Here is a 19,459-nt window from a genome sequence, read left to right as displayed (position 1 = left end):
AGGGGGCAGGGTGAGGAATATCTGGGAAAGTGTGAGCGATATCCCGGGATATCCCGGTGACACAGGAAATGTCACTTTTCGTTGGAAATGGATCCACACTTTCAGAGCAGGTGTTTTATTTAAAACGCATTGTAATACTCACTTTGATAATTAAATGTTGGTATTTGTAAACGGATTAGAAACTGTCTTAATTGAAAAAAAATGAATTTTGAATTTAAATTATTGACCAGGGCTCTTTAAACAAGACTGGCCCATTTTATTATATCAAGTTAAAAATCACACTACACAAGGTTATAGACCTGCAGGTTTATTTGGAAGTCCAAGCTTTCGGAGCGCTGCTCCTTTGTCCGGAAGCTCGTGGGGCAGCAGTTTCGGACACAATGTCGAAATGCCGTACAAATGATACAATGTGTTGAACAAATCAGATTTCTGTTCAGTCTTTAACCATTTCGAATGGGGTCGCAGGTTTCGATACATTATGCAAATCCCAGAACTCCTTTCATGTCACACTCCCGAGATAATTTAGTGATTAAAGACTTAACAACAACCTCGGTTTGTTCAATACATCGCATCACTTGTAGAATACTTTGATTTTAGATTAGATTACTTACAGTGTGGAGTGCCCAACAAGTCCACTCCGACCCTCCATAGAGCAACGCACCCAGACCCAATCCCCTACATTTACCCCTCCACCTAACACTACGGGAAATTTAGCATGGCCAATTCACCTGACCTGCACATTTTTGGACTGTGGGAGGAAACCGGAGCACCCGGAGGAAACTCACGCAGACACGGGGAGAATGTGCAAACTCCACACAGACAGTTGCCTGAGTCTCTGGCGCTGTGAGGCAGCAGTGCTAACCACTGTGCCACCGTGCCGCCCACAATCCTGCCCCACTAGCTACCTGTGGAAGGAGTAGCACTCAGAAAGCTAGTGCTTCCAAATAAACCTGCTGGACTCTAACCTGGTGTTGTGTGATTTTTAACTTTGTCCACCCCAGTCCACTACCGGCTCCTTCACATCATTATTATATCGAAGCATTGCGGTAATAATTTGACGATTACAAAATTGCGTTGCAAAAGCTTTCATGCAAAATATTGCTGACCCCCACACCCAAACTCACCAGGTTAGATTTTTCGGGCGCAGGTCTGCAAACTTTTGCAACGGTGAAGTAAACCCGTTTTGTATGTGCGGTCCGATTACAGATTTTTCAAAACTACATTTACATAACGCCGTTATGACCAAAGCACTACAGGCACCCGACAAAACAAAAATTGAAAAGTGTTCACTTCAAATTCAGGAAAAATGTTCAGCAATTTGTGTGTAGCACACTTTCCCCAAATGGAATGCAGTTGAGAGCAGATAACCTCGTTTATGATGTCGATTGTGGGTGAGTTAGTGGTGTTCCAGAGGGATCATTGGTGGGACCTTGAGTACTCGCCAGTTCTGTTAAGATGTTGATTGAAGGGGCAAACTATACTGTTGATTGTATAAAGGAGGACGAAGGAGTTTGTGAGGAAGACCTAAGGAACAGCGATTGGTTCCGGCATAGAGAACACAATTACGCAGATGGAGCATGATGTGAAAAAATGTTATGGTGCCCATAATGTTGAGAAGAAGTTTCACCACAGCCACAAAAATCAGTTCCCTTCACTGCTGTCAATAGACGCAATTTGTGCTACCTACAGGACATGCGGAGAACTTCAGTGTTCAACAACTCTCTGGCCAGAAAATAAAAGATCCTAAACTCCATGTAAACTGGAGAGTGGTCATACTGGCCCTGTGTCCTTAGTTATAAGTATCCAAAACTAAAAATATCTTCACAACATTTACTCACTCATGTGTCCTCGGGTTTTGAAGTATTTCTATTAGTTCATCGCTTCATCTACCCAGATGCAATGAATTCAGGCCCAGGCTGCCAATCATTTTCTCATAGCCAACATTGTCATCGCAGGAGTCAACCGACTGAATGTACTCTGAACCGTCTCTGATGATGTGTATCTTACTTTAATATTAAAATCAAACTTTATGTAGTTATTAAAGGAGGTCTGGTTGCACGAATTTCCTGTGCAGTGGTTCGAAATACTTCCCTAATTTTTTTTCACCTTACTTCTTGTCATCTAGTGCAACATTCGATCTAATCCTCTGATTTTATTATTCAGTTGGTGTTGTTGGCTGGCCCAGCATTTATTGCATTTTTCCAGTTGCCCATGAGAGGATGGTGGAGAAGATTGTTGAAAGACTGCAGTCCAAGTGTTGTAGGTTGACCCACAATGCCGTCAGGGAGGAAACACCAGGATTTTTGTTCCAAAGACGCTGATGGAATGGTGATACATTTCCACGTCGAGAACGTGGTGCTGGGAAAGCACAGCAGGTCAGGCAGCATCCGACGAGCAGGAGAATCGATGTATAGGGCCTTCCTGATGAAGAGCTTATGCCCGAAGCATCAATTCTCCTGCTGCTCGGATGCTGCCTGACCTGCTGTGCTTTTCCAGCACCACACTCTCGATTCTGATCTCCAGCACCTTTAGTCCTCACTTGCTCCGAGATGATGAATTTCCAAGTCAGGATGGCGTGCAGCTTGATGGGAACTTACCAGTGATGTATGTATCTGATTCCCTCATCTCATGTGATAGTAGTTGCTTAGAATTTAAAAGGCGCGGTCTTTAGGTCTTTGGTGAATTTCTGCGTAGGATCTCCTGGATGGTACATACAAGCTTCGACCAACTGTCAGTGACGAAGGGAGTTAATTGTTGTTGCTATGGCGACACGCCTGATCAGCAAAGTGACACTCACAATTTCCCAAATTATAAACCCTCTGCAGAATATTTTCCTATTCACTGAAACTATTAATAATATTTTGGATGTTCTTGTGAACTCCTCACAATTGTTTTTACCATCCTTCTTGGTAAAATCAGCAAATTAGTCTACCCATTCACCCAAACTATTAACAGAGACGGTGGATATTTAAGGACTCAATACTGGTCCCTCGAATACTCCACCAATTAACCCACAGTCAACAGCATAAAGCCAGGTAAATGCTGGGAGACAATGCTGGGAGTAGGTTTGGCAGCATCTGTGGAGAGAAAGCAGAAATAACATTTCGAGCCGAGAGACCCTTCTTCAGAATTATTTGTCTTGGTTAACTGCTCATCCCAGCATTACTCTTGGAGGGAACTTTCTGAATACAATAGGCTGAAACGACGTACTGCGTTAGATGTGACCATTTCGAAAAAGATTTATTATTCTTTTTGCAAGGTGGATTTATTGATTCGATTGTAATGAACACCACTTCATAAATGCATTTCAACAAAAAAAATCCCGTTATCCAGTTGCGCACAGAAACTTGGTCTCACCCAAGGGCACAAACATTTCCTTTCCAAGACACTGTAGGTCTTGGGCGACGCTCCAAAGACAGACCTGGATAGATTGGGTGTGTAGCATGTATGAAAGTGCACATAGTATAAATTTGAAATTGTCAAATTATTGTCCCACTTTCCCAACACAAGTTAAAATCGATTTAAGCTTTTTTGAAGACTTGTGGTCAACAATATGAAAGCAACAAATAAATGACTTTTTAAAGGTAAAGACAATTGCTGTTCCGGTTACAAACCAGCAACATTTAATTATAAAAATTAATATTTCATTGCATGAAAATTATAAAAACACACTCTGAAAGTGATTTGGAGACATTTCATGTCTCACCGGGATATCCCGGGATATCGCTCACACTTTCCCAGATATTCCTCACCCTGCCCCCTCTCAGTCTGACCCGCTCTGTTTACAAACACCCCTCCCTTTTGGAAATGAAAAAACGCGTCACTTTCCCGGAGACACTTTCACTTTGGAGGAAATTGACAGCAAATTCAGTTCCAGAGGGAAACTGACATGGACACTTGCCCGGGAGAGAGAGAGAGAGAGCAGACAGAAACGATGAAAGGGAAGAGAATGGAATCGTTTTCGGAGTCGGATTCGGACCAGATCCTGGTTGTGGTAATGTAGAGCTAATAGAGGGTTAAGGGAATCCTACAGTAATGTTGGGAGAAAACATCTGATCTTTGAGCTTGCCTCAAGTTATGGCTGTAATATTCTGTCAAGGATCTTCCACTCGCTGCTTCAGGAATCTCCAGCTTTCAGATTCCTTCCCTCAGACAGGGAGCACACAGGCTGTTTCTTGCTCTCCTACAGCTCGTTCAAAAATCCCGCAACCAGATTTCACTTTCCGAATGTCATGGCCACACCTCGCCAGTCCCTCCGCCGATATACACCGGCAGCTCAGGCAGTGGGAGCTCACAGCACCGTCCAGCCTCTCTCACACACAGAGGACTCGACACTTAAGGAGATCGCTTCGGCTTCACAAGGGGCTGCATTGTGACTCCTGGAGGTTGACTCAGTGAGAAAGGAACCAGTTTAGGAGTTACTCGAGATCAATTCCTTCCGCTCGGGGTTTCCCTCTGGCTCGGTGCAGCATGTCTCTGGCGAGGATTTGGAGATTTTGGACGGTGCTAGTGTTGTTGTCCGGGACCCTGAGTCTGGGCTGTGAGAGGCTGCATTTACAGCAAGTTCTCAACACAGAGACTCTGAGCAAACTGCATGAAATGGTGAGTTTAAGCTGATCTCACTGGGTCTGCTCCGGCTCAGTGTCAGATCAGGGAGAAAAAGCTTTTAATTTTGTGTCGTTCCCGCTCAGTGATTCTCCAGGATCTCAGTTTCTGGGAGTGAATGTAACCGGGACTGTTCTCTCCTCTCAGGGCGGTCCCTTTCCCGGACACTGTTTAAGGCAGAGGTTCTCCCTGAAAACCAAGCCCTTGGACCTGGTGAAACTTTCGGATGGAGTGGGGGTGAGTTAAAACTCGATTCATTTTATTCAGACTGTGATTTTACTGAAAGTATGTGTGAGATTAACGGCACGATCAGAGAGTTCACATCAGAAAATTGAACCGCAGCGATTTCTCCCACTGTGAAAATCTTTACCTTCCTCACAAACTGTATCCCTACAGGTTTCAACACTTCAAATCTCCGAACGTCTACTTCACCCTTGATATTAGGTCAAACCCTCTACCGAGCACATCCATCAAACCATTTCCCAGCTCATCACAAAAACTATCTCTATCCACATTCCTACTCAAACCATTTTGGTTTTCACAGCTTAGAACATCGAATAACACAGCACAGGAACGGGCCCTTCGGCCCACCATGTTGTGCCGAATATGACGCCAACCTTAACTGATTCCGTCTGCATACCGCTGGTCCATATCCCTCCATTGGATGTGCTTATCTAAAAGTCTCTTAAACGCCATAATTGTATCTGCCTCCACTACCTCACTTCACTGTGTGTCCCAGACTCTTACCACTCCCTCTGTACAAATCTGCCCGCCACGTTTCCCTTGAACTGACCTGAAATGCATGCCTCTTCGTTTTGGACATTTCAACTCCGGGGGAAAAAAGTGTGACTGCCAACCCTACCTATGCATCTCATTATTATATACACTTCTATCAGGTCTCCCCTCAGCCTGCACCGCTCCAGAGAAAGCAACCCGAGTATTTCCAATCTCTCCTTTTTGCTAATTCAAGCAGCATCCTGGGAAACTTGTTCTGCACCCTCTCCAATGCCTCCACGTTCTTCCTGTAACGTAGCGACCAGAATTCAATGCAATCGTCTACCTGTGGCCTAACCAAAGCTGCAACTTGACTTTCTGACTCTTCTACTCAATTCGCTGACCAATAAGGGCAAGCATGCCATACACCTTCTTTACCACCTGTCTACTTGCGGCCACTTTCAGGGTGCAACAGACTCAAGCCCCAAGATTCTGCTGTACATCAATTCTGTTCATGGTCCTGCCAATAACAGTATACATTTCCTTAAGATTTGATCTTCCAAAATGCAGCACCTCACACTAACATGGATTAAAGTCTTTCTCCCATTTCTCTGCCCATATTTGCAACTAATGCATATTTTGTTATATCGTTTGACAAACTCCTACACTATCCACAACTCTATCAATCTTTGCATTGTCTGCAAACTTACTACCCCAGCCATCTACGTGTTCATTCAAGTCATTTATATATATCACAAACAGCATAGGTTCCAGTATGGATCCCTGCAGAATACCATTAGTCACAGATCTCCAGCATGAAATATATGTTCCACACGACCCCTCTGCCTTCTGTGGGCAAGCCAATTCTGAATCCATGTGGCCAAGTCATCATGGGTCCCATGCATTTTAATCTTCTGGAAGAGCCTACCATGAGGCCCCTTGTCTAAAGCCTTATTGAAATCCATGTAGTCAACATCCACTGCTCTACCCTCATCCATCACCTTGGTCATCTTCTAGAAGAATTCAACCATGTTAGTAAGACATGACCTGCCCTGTATAAAGCCGTGCTGACTGCCCCTGCTTCAGCCACAGTTTCCCAAATGCCTGTTTGTCCTATCCCTAAGAAATCCCTCCAGTATCTTCCCAAACACTGATGTGAGACTCACCAATCTGTGGTTTCCTGGATTGTCCCTATTTCCCTTCATGAACAGAACAATAACATTACCTACTCACTGGTCCTCTAGACCCTCTCAAGTGGCTAACAAGGATACAGAGATTGTGCTCAGTTCCCAGTAATGTCCTCTCTTACCTCTGTCAATAACCTGGGGTAGATTGTGTTGGTCCAGAGGACCTATCCACTTTTATGCTCTCCCAGAGACCCAATACCACTCCTTTCTTGATCTCAAAATGCGAAGCATATTAGCATGCACCGTACAAATCCAACTAACCTCCATATCCTTCTCCTGGGTGAATACTTTTGCAAATACCTCATTTAGGATCTCAACCACATCCTCTGCCACTGAGCCCAAGTTCCCTCCTTCATCCTTCAGTGATCCTCTCTTCTCCCTATTCATCCTCTTGCTTTGAATGCATGCATAGAATGCCTTGGGATTTTCTTTAACCCAACTTACCAATGTCATCTTATGGTCCCTGCTTGCTCTCTTAAGTCATTGCTTGTGTTCATTTCCTGCTTCCCTTATTTGATTTTAGATTAGATTACTTTACTTACTTACAGTGTGGAAACAAACCCTTCAGCCCAACAAGTCCACACCGGCCTGCCAAAGCGCAACCCACCCAGACCTATTTCCCTACTTTTACCCCTTCACCTTACACTACGGGCAATTTAGTATGATCAATTGACCTAACCTGCACATTTTTGGACTGTGGGAGAAACCGGAACACCCGGAGGAAACCCACGCAGTCAGTCGCCTGAGGCAAGAATTGTACCCGGGTCTCCGCCTCTGTGAGGCAGCAGTGGTAACCACTGTGCCACCATGCCCATTAGATTCCTCAACCTCAGAGAGGCTTCATTTCTCTTTTGAAGAAATTTCCCTTACCTTGCCATCTTTCCTCCTTACTGGAACATGCCGGTCCCGAAATCTCATCAGCAGGCCTTTAAAAAAGTCCTACATGTGGATTTGCCTGCTTCCCAATTAACACTCCCTAGCATCTACCTAATACTGACATAATTTGCGCTCTCACAATTTAGTATCTTTCCACAATGTCTAGATTTAAACTTTATTCACAGATATCTTAAAACTCTAGGAGTTGTGATCATTGTTTCAAAAATGCTCTCCCACTGAAAGGTCAATCTCTTGACCAGGCTCTTTAGTCATTATACGATCAAGAATGATCCTCCCTGGTTAGACTACAACAGACTCTTTTAAAAAAACTTGATACATTTAATAAATTCATTGAAGAGTCCTGCTCTAAGGGAGTCCCAGTCAATATTGGAAAAGTTAAAGTGACCAGCTATGACATCTCTGCTTTTATTGCATCTTTCTATAATATGCCAACATGTTTGTTCCTCAATGTCTCGGTGGCTGTTGAGGGGGTGGGTGGGCGGGTGTTGCAGTAATATAACCCAGTCACAGTGATTGCACATATCTTATTTTTCAACTATACCCATATTGTCTCAGCTTCTCACACTCACATTCCACAGTTATTGAAAGTTTCTCAAGTTCTCTAAATCGAACACACTCAAAGAAATTATCTTCCAGTATACCCCTATTCCCATTGCTTTCATAAATGAGACTACAGCACATCAGTGTGTCCAATTCGTGCTATGTCTATACTGTATTTGAGTTTTTCTTGTTTGTTTTTATCATTGTCATTATCTGTCCTGTCCACTCAAATAAATTGACTTGTTTCCGGTCAAGTGCATCTCCAATGTTCACTGCAGCACTGGCCACTGAATTGTGAGTTAGCACATTACCATTGAGCTGACGCAGAAGAATGTTCAGCAGGCCTGTCACGGAGAGTCATTTTGCCTCCTTAAAATCCAACTCTCGCACTCAACAAACAATCCCTCTCCTGCTATCTGAATCATTGCATCTGGGCTTCTGTTTCCAGGTCATGCCTGCTCTTTCACACTGTCTCTGATCTTTCTATGTCACGTCCAAGTCCACAATAACCAATATAATTGCCATACAGTAAATAGGTTTTTTTAACCTTGCCATGTCTTTTCCTGCTCTTCTAAGCAAGACTTTGCAATATTTAATTTTGTTCTTTGTAACAGCAACTTGAGATGAATTCAGTACAGACCAGGCAAAAGTCATGTTCTATTCACAGAAGACGTAAAAGACCACCTCCTTGTCTGTTCATTCTCTTCTCGAATTTTCAGCAAGCTCCCTCTCTCTCGTGACGTTTGATACCTTTGTTTTCTAAATAAAGTAAATTCAAACTACAGTTTCAGTCTTCAGTCATTCCCTAGACACCACAGAGGAAATTATGCATTTCGCTTCTTTAACACCCTGTTTTCCTTGTACCAATCAATCTCCAAGCATTTTGTGTACCCTCATTTGTTTTGCTAGTTCTCCCACCTGATTGAGCCTGTTTCCTTGTCTGAAGAACTGAATGTTAATTGTTCAGAATCAATCCAGTTTCATTGTGATTTCTACAATTTTAAGTTACTGAAACCTCCAACACTTTTTCCTCTGCCTCCAATGTACTTGTATCGAATCCATGGATTTAAAGTCTCGCATCGCTTATTTTTCATTGATCTGATCAAGTTTGATTTATATGTACTTCTGTTGTGGTTCTGTTCGCCGAGCTGGGAATTTGTGTTGCAGACATTTCGTCCCCTGTCTAGGTGACATCCTCAGTGCTTGGGAGCCTCCTGTGAAGCGCTTCTGTGCTGTTTCCTCCGGCATTGAAAGTGGCCTGTCTCTGCCGCTTCTGGTTGTCAGTTCCAGCTGTCCGCTGCAGTGGTCGGTATATTGGGTCCAGGTCGATGTGTTTGTTGATAGAATCTGTGGATGAGTGCCATGCCTCTAGTAATTCCCTGTAGCAAAACCAATGTAGTGTACAAAATCCCATGCAAGGACTGCACAAAACACTACATAGGACAAACAGGAAAACAGCTAACGATCCGCATCCATGAACACCAACTAGCCACGAAACGACACGACCAGCTATCCTTAGTAGCCACACACCCAGATGATGAGCAACAAGAATTCAACTGGGACAACACTACTATTACAGGGCAAGCCAAACAGAGAACAGCCAGGGAATTCCTAGAGGCATGGCACTCATCCACAGACTCTATCAACAAACACATCGACCTGGACCCAATATACTGGCCACTGCAGCGGACAGCTGGAACTGACAACCGGAAGCGGCAGAGACAAGCCACTATAAATGCCAGAGGAAACATCACAGAAGTGCTTCACAGGAGGTTCCCAAGCACTGAGGATGTCACCTAGACAGGGGACGAAACGTTTGCAACACAAATTCCCGGCTCGGCGAACAGAACCACAACGAGCACCCGAACTAAAAATCTTCTCCCAAACTTTATATGTACTTTTGCGAGAACCCTTTCAACATACTGAAACTAAGCATCTGTAATTTGAACATTTAATTATGATTTGCTCATTGTTTTATTTAATCTAACATGACCCCAAATGAACAGCACTAATATCCCTGTCCTAATCTTGTGTGTGTTGCACAGACTCAGGACAGGATTGAAATTATCCATCAAACCCTGCACCACATCAACAAGATCTATAGCATGAATCCGGGTTCAGTACCATGGGCCTGGGACAAGGTGGAAAACTTTCGTCTCCTCCTGGAGCAACAGCTGAGAGAGTTGCAAGACTGTCTGAGGAAACCAGGATCTGACCACAAGTTGAAGAGAAATGCTGCCATTCAACATTACTTCAGGAAACTGGAAAAGTTTCTCAAACACAAGGTATGACAATTCAGAACTAAGTGTGTAATTCCTGGCAAGCAATACATTTTTCAACACTTAATTTGACTCATTCTCAAATGCATTTACTTGAATATTTTACCTTTTCAGAAATTCAGTGACTGTTCCTGGGAAATCATCCGTGCTGAGACCAGAGCCCGTTTACAACAGTTACTTTTCATTATGGCACAAGTCAGCAAAAGAAACTGAAAAGAACATATTTACTACACACCAGAACAATGAATATTTATTTCAAAGACTTTCCATTGAAACTATTTATTTCTGCTTGGAAGAAATGTTGTGTCGTAAACATACAATGAGAATGTTTGTCGGATTATTTATTCTAATTCACTGTTATTTATTGTTGTGATATTTTCTTTTGATGCAATGTGAAAGATTCACTGTGTGTGCGGTCTGTTTTGGAATGTCAGACTGTCAAAGACATGTACTTGCACCACAGCAAAGTCTCAACCACATTGGCCTTGGCACTTATGAATTAGTATTTGCCAATCTTGTAAACCATGTCAGTTATTTTCATTTTTGTACTTTTATTGACATGCTATCTTAATTTATTGAAATGGTACTGTTTTATAGGATGTGTTATTTAACTTAGAGATGTTAATTTCATACTATTTATTATACATTGGGAAGCACACTATTTTTTCAACTGTGAAATTTTATACTAAGTAACGGCTCAATGATATAAATAAAATTGTTTTAATAATTTTACACATTTTCATGAACTGGCATTTATTTTTGATTTCTGTCATTTAACCTTCTGACACTGAGTATAAATGCAGTGGTTATTTCTGTCTGAAGCCTATTACTCCTAGTCCTCCTCATCTCCAACATCAATTTTGCTATATCAAATTGTCCTTACTCCTCAGATTCACAAATCTATTTTAAACTACACTATCCCATGGTCATCTGGAAGCCTCTACCCCTCCCTTTCCCTCAGACTCCATTCCCTCCCCAAACCCACCTCCTATTGCATGTTCACTATTCCTCCTTACCTACCACTCTCCGATGCTGAACACACTGTACTCAGCAAAGGTCACAATTTTATACCATTATGTCCCCACCTTAATGAATTTCCAATATTTCCAGCACACTCAGTAAGATGTCACCATCAGACACATACTTTCCCCTCCACTCCCTTGTCAGCCTACTGTGGCCTCCATTCCCTCAAGAACACCTCAAACGCCTCTTTCTTCACTCCCAACACTGTGCCCTCCATAACACTATAGTACCTACCCCTGCAACTGCAGAAGGTGTAGCAACTGCCCATTTGACTCCTCCCTCCTCAGTATTCAAGGACCCGAGGATGCCTTCCAAGTAAAGCAGCACTTTAACTGCATTTCACACAATCTAGTCTACTGCATTCACTACTCAAAATGTGCTCTACTCTACGCAGGAGAAACAAAGTCTAGACTGAGTGTTTGCTTCACAGAACATCTGTTTTCTGACTACAAAAAAGACCCTGAGCTTCCAGTTGCCTGCCACTTTAACACACCATCCTTTTCTCTGGCTAACATCCCTGTCTCAGGCACGCTGGAGTGTTCCAACAAAGCTCAGCAAAAGTTGGATGAACAACACTTTGTTTTTAGCATGGGTACACTGCAACCTTCTGGACACAGTAATGACTCCAATTCCTTTAGGGTGTGAAATCATCCACATCCTTCTCTGTAGCGACACCCACGGTCGTGTTACCACAATGTCTGCTGATACACTCAATCCATTGTTAGCCACAAACAGTTCCCATTAATACATGTTCACCCTACTCGCCAGATCATTAACCAATGATCTTTCTGCCCAGCTGTTCAATTTTCTCTTTGGGCTCTATCGCTACCCATCATGAACTCCTTAACTCCTAACACACACCATCCCTCAGCCCCCAACCCTATCTTCTCCATATAATCTGACATTTTCCAAGCTGCCATCTGTTCTGAGGAAGGGTCACCAGATCTGCTATGTTAACTGTCATTTCTCGTCACGGGGGTGCCATTCCTACTGAGCTTTTCCAACAATTTCTGTTTTTATTAAACTCCATTGCTCTGATTTTGTAGCTTTTACATGTCTATCATGGAACTTTGTATTTGGTTCAGCAGCAAAAATGAACTTAATTTGATAGTGGGCATGAAAGAGAAAATCTGTTGTTAGTGAGAGTGAAATGGAATGGGTGACTGAGGTGAAGTGAGAATGGTGATGGCAAGAGCAACAGCAACCCAGTACAGATAGGGAAAGCAGACAAATAGAGTCATAGAGATGTACAGCACTGAAACAGACCCTTCACTCGAACTTATCCTTGCTGCAAAGATATCCTAAATTAATCTCATCCCATTTGATAGCCCTTGGCCCATATCCCTCAAATCCCTTACTACTCATGTACTCATTCAGTTGCCTTTTAATTGTCGTAATTGTACCAGCATCCATCACTTCCTTCGGCAGCTCATTTCATACACGCACCACGTTTTGCATGAAAAAGTTGCCCCTTCGTTCCCTTTTAAATCTTTCCCCTCTCACTCCAAACCTATGCTTTGCTAGTTTTGCAATCCTTCACCCTTGCTATTTCCCATTTCCAAGTCCCTCATGATTTTCGTAACGACTGCGAGGTCACCCCCTGAGCCTCCAACTTTCTAGGGAAAATAGCCCCAGCCTTTTCAGCTTCTTCCTGTAGCTCAAAATCTCCAACCAAGGTGACGTCCTTGCAAATCTTTTCTGAACCCTTTCAAGTTTCACAACATCCTTCTGATAGGAGTGAGACCAGAATTGCTCACAATATTCCAAAGGTTGGTGAACTAATGTCCTGTACAGCTGCAACATGACCTCTGGAATGCTCTGACCAATAAAGGAAGGCATGCCAAAAGTCTCCTCCACTATGCTATCTACCTGCAATTCCATTTCCAGGAACTTTGGTCAGCAACACTCCCCAGGACATTACCATTAAGTGTATAAATCCTGCCCTGATTTACCTTTCCAAAATGCAGCACCTCATATTTATCTAAATTAAAATCCATCTGCCACTCCTCAGCCCATTGTCCCATCTGATCATGATCCTGTTGTACTCTGAGGAAACATTCTCACTGTCGAGTACACCTCCAATTTTGGTGTCATCTGCAAACTCGCTCATTATACCTCATGTATTCACATCCAAATGATAAATAGCAGAATACCCAGCACCGATCCTTGTGGCACACCACTGGACACAGGTCTCTAATCCGAAAAGCAACATTCCACCACCCTCTGTCTCCTTCCTTTGAGCCAGTTTTGTGTCCAAATGGCTAGTTCTTTCTATATTCCATCTGGTCTAACCTTGCTAACCAGTCTACCATGGAGAACCTTATTCAACACCTTACTGGGGTCAATATAGATCATGTCCACTGCTCTGCCCTCATTAATCTTCTCTGTTACTTCTTCAAAAGACTCAATCATTTTGGTGAGACATGATTTCCCATGCACAAAGCCATGTTGAGTATCCCTAATCAGTCCTTGCCTTCCCATATATATGTGAATCCAATCCCTCAGGATTCCCACCAACACCTTGTCCATCACCAATGTCACCACTCTGTAGTTCCCTGGCTTTTCCTTACCATCTTCCTGAAATAGTGGCACCGCGATAGCCAACCTCCAGTCTTCTGACATTTCACGTACGGCTATCAGTGATAGAAATATCGCAACAAGGAGCCCAGAAATCATTTCTCTAGCTTCCCACAGAGGGTGCACATGATTGGGTCCTGCGGATTTAAAAGGCGCCTTGCTGCCTTTTAAGACATCCAACACCTCCTCCTCTGTACTCTGTAATCTGGACATTTTTTAAGATTTCACCATCTATTTCAACACATTCTAAATCTTCCATGTCCTGCAAAGTGCACACTGCTGCAAAATAATCATTTAGTATCTCCCACATCTCCTATGGCTCCACACGTAGGCTGCCTTGCTGATCTTTGAGGGGTCCTATCCTTTTCCTAGTTAACCATTTATCCTTAATGTATTTATAAAGTCCCTTTAGATTCTCATTAACAGTATGTGCCAAAGCGATCTCAGGTCCCCTTAATGCCCTCCTGAATTTCCTCTTACATATTCTCCTACTGCCTTTATAGTCTTCTGTGGATTCACTTGCTCTCTGCTGTCTATACCTGACAGTTGATTTCTTCTTTTTCTGAACCAAAACTTCAATTTATCTGGGCACTCAGCATTCCCTACACCTACCAGCCTTGCCTTTCACCCAACAGTGAACATTCTGTTTCTGGACTCTTGTTATTTCATTTATGAAGGCTCCCAATTTTCCAGTTGTCCCTTTACCTGCAAACATCTGCCGCAATCAACTTTGAAAGCATTTGCCTCATAACGTCAAAATTGCCCTTCCGCAAGTTTACAGCTTCAACTTTTAGGTCCAGTCTCTCCTTTTCCTTTACTATTTTAAATCTACTCGAATTATGGTTACTGACCCCAAAGTGCTCGCCCAGTGACACCTCAGTCACTTGTCCTGCCTTATTTCCCAAGAGTAGGTCAAATTTTGCACCTTCTTTGGTAGATACAGAATATGGCAGTCTCAATGTATGTTTGGAATGTTAAAATCCTCGACCATTGCCAACTTATTATTCTTACAGATGACTGAGAACAAAGACATCCGTTTGCTTGTAGATCAAAAATCTCTCCATTTTAGGCTTGAATATATTCAATGCCACCACCATTGTATGGAGAAGAGATGTTTCAAGATTAACAATTCTCTGACCACAGAATAAATATCCTCATTTCCATCTTAAGTTGAGAATGTTCATATTGAACAGTGCCCTTACTTATCGTTACCACAAAGGCAAAAATATCTTCACCCCATTTATACACTCAGGTTTCCTCAGGTCCTTCATTGTTTCAGTAAGTTCACCAGCTTTTTCTGCAAAACTGCTATAACTGGAGGCCCAGGCTATGAAAGCTGTTCTCATCAGGCAACATCTTCGTTTCAAGAATCAACTGACTGAAGCTGCCCTGAACCGCATCTGATGATAGTATATCTTATTTAAGTAATGAGCCCAAACATTATTTCATCAGCAAACAGTGTTTGGTTGCACGAATATACTGTGCAGTGGTCACAATTCATCCTTACGTTTCTTCACCTTCCTCCTTGTAACAAGGCACGGGTGTGTCAATGGCTGGCCTTGCATTTGTGGCTTGTCCCTAGTTGCCATTGAGAAGGTGGTGGGGTGTTGTATTCTTGAACTGATGCAGTCCATGTGCTATAAGTTGACCCACAATGTTGTATTTAAGAGGAAACTCCACGATTTTGACCAAATGACACCAAATGGTGATTTATTTCAAAGATAGGATGGCTTGTGGCTTGGTGGGGAACTTACTACTGCCAGTGTTCCCATATATCTGCTCTCCTCACCTTTGTTGATGACAGTGTTTTTGGGTTTAGAAGATGGTGTCTTGGGGGCTTTGTTGCATTTCTGCAGTGAATCCTGTAGGTATTAGACATTGATTCCACAGACTGGCCGGGTGGAGGGAGTTTTTTTTTGTATGGATGTGGTGACAATTCTTCTCAGCAATATGGACACTCTCGCATTTTCCCACATTATAATCCACTTGCATAATTTTACCCACTGCCTGAACTGATTGATTGCTCTTTGGATGATTTGTATGTCCCACTCACAAATTGTTTTTTTCATCTTCCTTTTTGAAATCCGAAATTTGGTGAGCCCATTCAATCAAACCATTAACAGAGATGGTGAGTATTTAAGAGCCCAACAATGATCCTTTGACATTCCACGAAGAGACCCACAATCAATGTCATAAAACCAGGTTTCCTTCTCTTTATTGTATTCCATTTGGTGGAAGCTTTCATCACAAATTGCTGAACAACTTTCCTGCATTTGAAGTATCCAGTTTTCCGTGGTTTGTTTTGGATGGCACCTGATAAGTGCTTTGCTCTTGAACGGTGTTACCGTAAATAAAGGTAGATTTTTTTTAAAAACACAGCAATCTGGTCGGACAGATAAAACTGTTCTACCTCAGGATTCAGGCATTGCCTTTACAAAAGTTTGGGGGCCTTCGGGGGTGAGACAGAAACTCGCCTTGAGAGTTTGGGTGTGAGGACAGCAACATGCATTTCTGAAAGTGTTTGTAAGGTCCTTTTGTAATTGTCAAAGTACAGTCGCTATGCTCCAACGCAACGTAAAATGGTCGAGTATATTTAAAAAGCGATGATGAACAACTTAAATCCAAGAATGATTTTTTTCAGGTGAACTTATTTTCAGTTCCGATTACAAACAGCAACAGTTAATTATACAAATGAATGTTTCAAAACATTTAAAATATAACACCCGCTCTGAGAGTGCGGATGCAGTCCCAGCTAAAAGTGACTTGGAGGCATTTCCTGTCTCACCGGGATATCCCGGGATATCACTAACACTTTCCCAGATATTCCTCACCCTGCCCCCTCTCAGTCTGACCCGCTCTGTTTACAAACTCCCCTCCCTTTCGGAAATGACAAAACGCGTCACTTTCCCTGAGACACTTTCACTTTGGAGCAAATTGACACGAGGTTCATTTCCAGAGAGAATCTGACATGGACACTATCCCGGGAGAGAGAGCAGACAGAAACGATGAAAGGGAAGGGAACGGGATCACTTTCGGAGTCGGATTCGGACCAGATCCTGATGATTTCACTCCGACTCTGAAAATGGTTCCAGAATCCCAGCGGGAAATGAGAACCTTCCTCCAGTGAGGGAGCGGATTGTGATCCAGGTGAATGTGAGCGGAGACAGGGAGCAGCAGCCGGTGAGCCAGGCCTGTGAGCCGGGCTCCCTGTCATCTCCAACCCGGGATGTGGGAACGGGACAAGCGCGATGTGAACACACCGGGACACGGGGGATTCCCGCAGTCGGCGGTCACTATAATCCGGATTAGGACATCCAGCCCCCAATACACAGCCTGATTCCCCCTGCCCCAAGTACAGAGCCTCCCTCTACACCAGCTCAGTGCCCGGTGATCTGAACACACTCAACATTCCGCTGCAAACCGAGCGCTGCTTGCGATTTTCCAGCCGGGATTTCCCAGCCGCTGCTTCCGGACTCTCCAGCTTTTCGATTCCTTACCTCAGAAAGAAACCGCACCAACTCTTGATCTCCCCGCAGCTCCTGCAAACTCCCTGGAAGCGGTTTTCACTTTTCGAATGTAATGTGCCCCATTAAAGCCGCCAGTTTGGCAGTGCCACTGAGAGCAGCCAGCAGAGCCCAGGCTCACACTCACAGCACTCGGCAACACAGGCGCCCGCTCCCGGATCCCAATCCGCTCCGATTGCACATTGACCGCTTTCTCAGCTTCCACCTCGGTGCTACCTTCTGGCTCGGTGCAGCATGGCTCTGGGGAGGATTTGGAGATTTTGGACGGTGCTGGTGTTGTTGTCCGGGACCCTGAGTCTGGGCTGTGAGAGGCTGCACTTACAGCAAATTCTCAGCACAGAGACTCTGAGCAAACTGTATGAAATGGTGAGTTTCAGTTGATCCACATTGAGAGGCAAACGGTTTTGACTTGTCTCGTCAATGAATCATAAATTATTGACTTACAGAGGCAAACAATATAAGAATGCCGAAATAGTCGCTTCAATTGTGCAGGGATCTGGTGAGGCCACATCTGGAATAGTATGTACAGTTAGTGATCTGATTGGAGGAAGGTTGCAATGTATTTTAAGTAAACTGCCATGAGATATTACAGGGAGGTTTTCCCCGAGTAATTCCTGAAATTGTTTCAGAAGGAAACGTTGGTCAAGGCTCGGCCTGTGTCTGCTGGAGCTTAGAAGGGGAGGAGGGAACTTGACTGAATTGAGTGAGGGGTTTGACTGTGTCTCGGGACAGGGGTGTACGTTCGGGCCGAGAACGGGAATGGGGTGTGAAGGTCGCTTTGTTCAGTTTGGGGATCTGGGGTCGGGAGTAGGACATTGGGGGTCGACCCGGATGGACGCACGAGGAGCAGCACCAGAGCCGGGACCTCACTCCCTGTCTTTGGTCTTGACAGGTGAGAGGGGAAGATGATTTTTCATGGTTTCCCGGTGTCTGGCACAAGGGCTCCATGTTTAAATGTAAGATCAGGTGCATTCCAAACTGGTGAACGATTATGGTTTGGTTATGCATCAAATGTTAATCTCGGGGTCAAATATAATCCCCAGGAACAAATGGTCAAGGGTCGGGATCACAGGTTGTCAATGAGAGGGGAAAGGGTGAGGTTCAATGGAGTGAGTGACAGAGAAACATTTTCCTGCGTCTGGGAATAAAAGGATTTGCTGCAGGCTTCTCCATGTGCAGTTAACGAAATTGTTGGTTGTGAGTGATGAATATGCAGAATGGTAACGTAGAGCTAATGGAGGGTTAAGGGAATCCTACTGTGGGAAAATCGTGTGCCTTCACAATCCATGGAATCTGAGGCTGTATAATGTATGCTGTTCCCCTGGGTGCCGCATGTGGATGTGGAAGGGCCCATTGTCAGGCCATTAGGGACACCTGAGAGTGAGAGTGGGTGAGCAGGTTGGGGAGTCAAAAGATATGATAAACAATATCCTCCGGCTGCATAGAGGGACACCAGAATGGGAACAAGGGATTGCACTCCCAGTAACTTGGTATGTAAAGCAGAGAGACCGTGAATGACGAAGCTGCGGTCCATTCTGTCAAAGATTGCAGAGGAGGCGAGAAAGAGAACAAATGTTTTTTCATATTTCCACCTAGATTGAGTCTTGTTTGTGCTTTTATTTAAAGAATAACCTATTGCTCGAATCAAGAAACAATCCGTTTTCCAATAATATCAGTAACGTTTGGAGATAACGGCTGATCTTTGAGCGCGCCTCGAGCTCTGGCTGTGATTTTCTGTCCGGGATCTTCCACTCGCTGCTTCAGGAATCTCCACCTTTCAGATTCCTTCCCTCAGACAGGGAGCACACAGGCTGTTTCTTGCTCACCTACAGCTCGTTCAAAACTCCCGCAACCAGATTTCACTTTCCGAATGTCATGGCCACACCTCGCCAGTCCCTCCGCCGATATACACCGGCAGCTCAGGCAGTGGGAGCTCACAGCACCGTCCAGCCTCTCTCACACACAGAGGACTCGACACTTAAGGAGATCGCTTCGGCTTCACAAGCGGCTGCATTGTGACTCCTGGAGGTTGACTCAGTGAGAAAGGAACAGGTTTAGGAGTTACTCGAGATCAATTCCTTCCGCTCAGGGTTTCCCTCTGGCTCGGTGCAGC

At 43.9% G+C, this 19,459-nt stretch overlaps 1 protein-coding gene across 1 annotated transcript; it reads left to right on the top strand.

The window, feature by feature from the left end:
- Positions 1 to 4,470: 4,470 nt before the first annotated feature.
- Positions 4,471 to 10,435, top strand: LOC140465588 (interferon alpha-F-like). Its single transcript, XM_072561127.1, has 4 exons — positions 4,471 to 4,602; positions 4,753 to 4,842; positions 9,989 to 10,228; positions 10,337 to 10,435. Exons 1-4 carry the CDS (start codon positions 4,471 to 4,473, stop codon positions 10,433 to 10,435), a joined length of 561 nt encoding a protein of 186 aa, XP_072417228.1.
- Positions 10,436 to 19,459: the final 9,024 nt, after the last annotated feature.

Source organism: Chiloscyllium punctatum, chromosome 42 (assembly GCF_047496795.1).
Source record: "Chiloscyllium punctatum isolate Juve2018m chromosome 42, sChiPun1.3, whole genome shotgun sequence".
NCBI classification, from domain to species: Eukaryota; Metazoa; Chordata; class Chondrichthyes; order Orectolobiformes; family Hemiscylliidae; genus Chiloscyllium; species Chiloscyllium punctatum.
Note: the sequence above shows the minus strand (reverse complement) of the source record. Positions and strands in the feature narration are given on the sequence as shown.

What these genes read in the sequence shown, in the direction of transcription:
- LOC140465588 (XM_072561127.1), top strand. Translation starts at nt 4,471, where the DNA reads ATGTCTCTGGCGAGGATTTGGAGATTTTGGACGGTGCTAGTGTTGTTG. An exon ending in TGAGCAAACTGCATGAAATG is followed by an intron (nt 4,603 to 4,752) that starts GTGAGTTTAAGC and finishes CTCTCCTCTCAG; the next exon opens with GGCGGTCCCTTTCCCGGACA. An exon ending in AAAAGTTTCTCAAACACAAG is followed by an intron (nt 10,229 to 10,336) that starts GTATGACAATTC and finishes TTACCTTTTCAG; the next exon opens with AAATTCAGTGACTGTTCCTG.